Source organism: Microtus ochrogaster, chromosome 24, assembly GCF_000317375.1.
Source record: "Microtus ochrogaster isolate Prairie Vole_2 chromosome 24, MicOch1.0, whole genome shotgun sequence".
In the NCBI taxonomy this organism is placed as follows: Eukaryota; Metazoa; Chordata; class Mammalia; order Rodentia; family Cricetidae; genus Microtus; species Microtus ochrogaster.
Genome location: NC_022024.1, coordinates 34,863,656 through 34,866,890, shown reverse-complemented (window position 1 = coordinate 34,866,890; position 3,235 = coordinate 34,863,656). Strand labels below are relative to the sequence as shown.

Genomic DNA, 3,235 nt, shown 5'->3' with positions numbered 1-3,235 from the left:
GAGAGAGAGAGAGAGAGAGAGAGAGAGAGAGAGAGAGAAGTATCTTTTGTTGTTGTTTTGGGGACAGGGTTTCTCTGTGCAGGCCTGGCTGTCCTGGAACTTGTTCTCTAGACCAGGCTGGCCAAACTCGCAAGAGATCCACCTGCCTCTGCCTCCTGGGTGCTGGAATTAAAAGTGTGCACGTTTATAAGTACGTTTCAAACCCCCAAAGGGCATTGTCAAATGGTTTTGCAGGTAAGGGCAGCTGCCACCAAGCCTGGGCCTGAGTCTGAGCTTCAGGACCACATGAAGAAAGGAGAGAACAAACCCCACAGGCAGGCCTCTGCTTTTACACGCATATACGCTACCAAACACACAAATTTAATAAAAATAATCTAAATGTCAAAGTTAAGTTACAATAAAAATGTTCAGGTATTTTGAACCAAAATAAACATTTTAAAGTACTAACTTACAGGACCCAGCTACAAAGTCCTGCTTAAAAGCACAGAGCTCTGAATGGCTGTGTTGGCACACAAGAGTTCCACAATCACTCAGCAAGGAGTATATCAAAGATTTGTTTATTTGGGGATAAACTCGCAGAAAGCGTAGCAGCGATCTGCAGTCCTCTGCAAGCACTGGGAACTGGAACTGAATCCAGCAGCCAAGAGGCACGAGCATGGTTTTCACGTGTGTTTATGGTAGGCGAGACCACGACCAAAGGGGGCTGGTGTCTTAAAGGCTTCTGACTGAAGACGTTCCCACAACATGGCTGCACTAGAAACCTAAAAAAGTCAACTTTTGCAGTTCTTACAATGTCTTTTATTTATTTTAAACTGTGTGTGTGTGTGTATGTGTGCACACACACATGATAAACAAACATAAACATAGCTGCCCAGGGGCCAGAGGCACAGGAGGTTCTAAGGCACCATGTGGGTGCTGGGAATAAAACTGGGGGCCTCTGAAAGAGCAGCCAGTGCTCTGACCCACTGAGCCGACTCTCCAGTCTCTCAATTTGTTTGAAATACAAAAACAGACCCCTCCCTTTCACATCTGTGTCCATTGTAACTTCTATAAATTAAATTAAAAAGAAATTGTACCCAAAAGATTCTAAGAAGAAAATGTGACTACCTGTATAAAAACATTACACCTATTGGTGAGGTCTTCAGCAAACTTATCCATCCTCTGCTCTTTAGACAACATAGACTCCATTTTCATCATCCACGAGCTCACAAAGACGTAGTAAGACTGCACATCTCTAGCAAAGGAAAACATTGAGGTTACTCAGAACACAAACAAAAATATATTTCCATCGCTTCACACTGACAAAAGTAAACTGTAGGTTTCTGGCCTTCAACAGAAGTTCTATAAGCGTATGTAAGTTACTTAACCTACACACATTTCCTGAGTGCCCATTCAAGCCCGGCACTAACACAGTACTACTGTGCTGAGAACACATCAGGTGAAAACCCTGGCTCCATGAGCCTTATATTCTAGAAAGGAGAGATGCACAATAAATCAATAACTAAAGTCAAAGTAATTTTTAAAATGTGAGGTGATAAATGCTTTTTGTGGGGAGGACCAGGGCCTGGGGTGGTCCTATAATTTTAAACAGGGTAACCACAGCACACTCACAGTGTGGGTGATTTTGTGCCAAGACCCAGATCAGTAAGTAAGATGTGCAAACATGTACAAGAAGAGAGTTTAAGGAGTGTGAGTGACAAGTGCAAAAGCCCTGAGACTTAGGGAAAGGTTCCCAGCATTTAGGTAATAACAAACACCCAGTATGGCTGGAGCACAAAGGGAGGGGGACAGAAAAGCACAACAGAGGTAGAGGGTGGGTGAAAGAGCAGGGAAGGGCCTGGGGGACAAACCCAAGTCCTTAAGAGAAACCACTGGAGATGAATGGCAACTGGCTCTAGCTGGTTTTAAGAGGATGGCTATCACTTTGGCTGTGTTAACGATAAGCCACCGTGAGGATGACAGCTATGGGACAACTGTAGTAATACAGGAAAAAGAACAACATCTTCAGCAGTGGACACAGGGGCTGCTGGGATGCTCAGCAGTTAAGAGCAATTCCTGCTCTTGCAAAGAACCTGAGTTCAATTCTCAGCACCTACTTGGCAGCTCACAATGGAGTTACAACTCCAGCTCCAGGAGATCAGAGGCCCTCTGCTGGCCTTTTGTGTGATGCCTTCTACAACATGAAAAGGTCCAAATGCTGGCAACTACGACAGTTATTATCTGACATCTTCCCCGTGAAAGTCTCGTGTAGCCTTCTAGAGCCTTTCTGAAGCTGACTGCCTCTCAACATTCAGAGACACACATTTTCCTCAGATTTCTCTAAAATTTGCAGACTCCTTATGGCTTTAGAAGAGAAGAAATGTTTCCCAGTCATCACCCAGCTCATCTCAAGACCCTATAGTTTGTCACCTTCTTAAAAGGTGGAACCTCCTGAGCTCCATCTCTAGCAACACAACAGGCAGACAGACCACACACACACACACACATTCCCTCCACACATCAGTTAGCCCGCTATAATCTAAAAATAAGTCAGTCCATTAGACACAATGACACACACCTATAGCCCTAATGCTTAGAAGGCTGAAGCAAGAGGAGTGGCAGAATTTGTGGCCAGTCTGGGCTTTCCAGAAAACACCAACCCAGACAGCAAGATCCTGTCTCGAAAGGAAAAAGGGGAAAATCAATGAAACTCTGAAAGTACCAACTGCCATGGTGGAGACAAGTCTGTAACGGGGCACTGCTTGTTAATAAAATCCAGGTTTGTACTAGCATTTTAACAGCTCCATCACTGCAGAAAAATGGTAAACTTTTAGGAAGTAAAATACCAACAACATTTTCTGGTTTTTTTTCGTTGTTGTTGTTGTTAACATACTGCTACTAAAACCTGACATCTGCCTTTCTGCTTAGACCCTCACCATTAATCTAAATGGAAACCTTGTCTCCCCAGTGCTGGTTCCTGCCCTGAGCAGAACTGTATAAATCAGCCATTTTTGTCCACTGATCTATGATTAACCAAGGACACAAGAGTCCTCAGATAGCTTAACAGCTATCAGGTATGCTGGATATTTGTCTTCCTCTCCCTTGTGCAGCAGAGGCCCAATTTTAGCCAATCATCCATTTCTTTCTTTTTTATTATGTGTGCGTGTGGGGGGTGGTTGTTTAAGACAGGGTTTCTCTGTGTAGCCCTGGCTGTACTGAAGTTCACTCTGTAGACCAGGCTGGCCTCGAACTCACA

The 3,235-nt window shown here is 44.1% G+C and overlaps 1 protein-coding gene across 1 annotated transcript in view; it reads right to left on the bottom strand.

Annotated features, from left to right (window-relative positions):
• Washc4 (WASH complex subunit 4) overlaps positions 1 to 3,235 on the bottom strand; it is a 51,604-nt gene that overhangs the window by 30,171 nt on the left and 18,198 nt on the right. Inside the window, exon 14 of the mRNA XM_005358237.2 lies at positions 1,108 to 1,234. Coding sequence (XP_005358294.1) covers positions 1,108 to 1,234 — 127 coding nt within the window. The remainder of the gene's footprint in view (positions 1 to 1,107; positions 1,235 to 3,235) is intronic.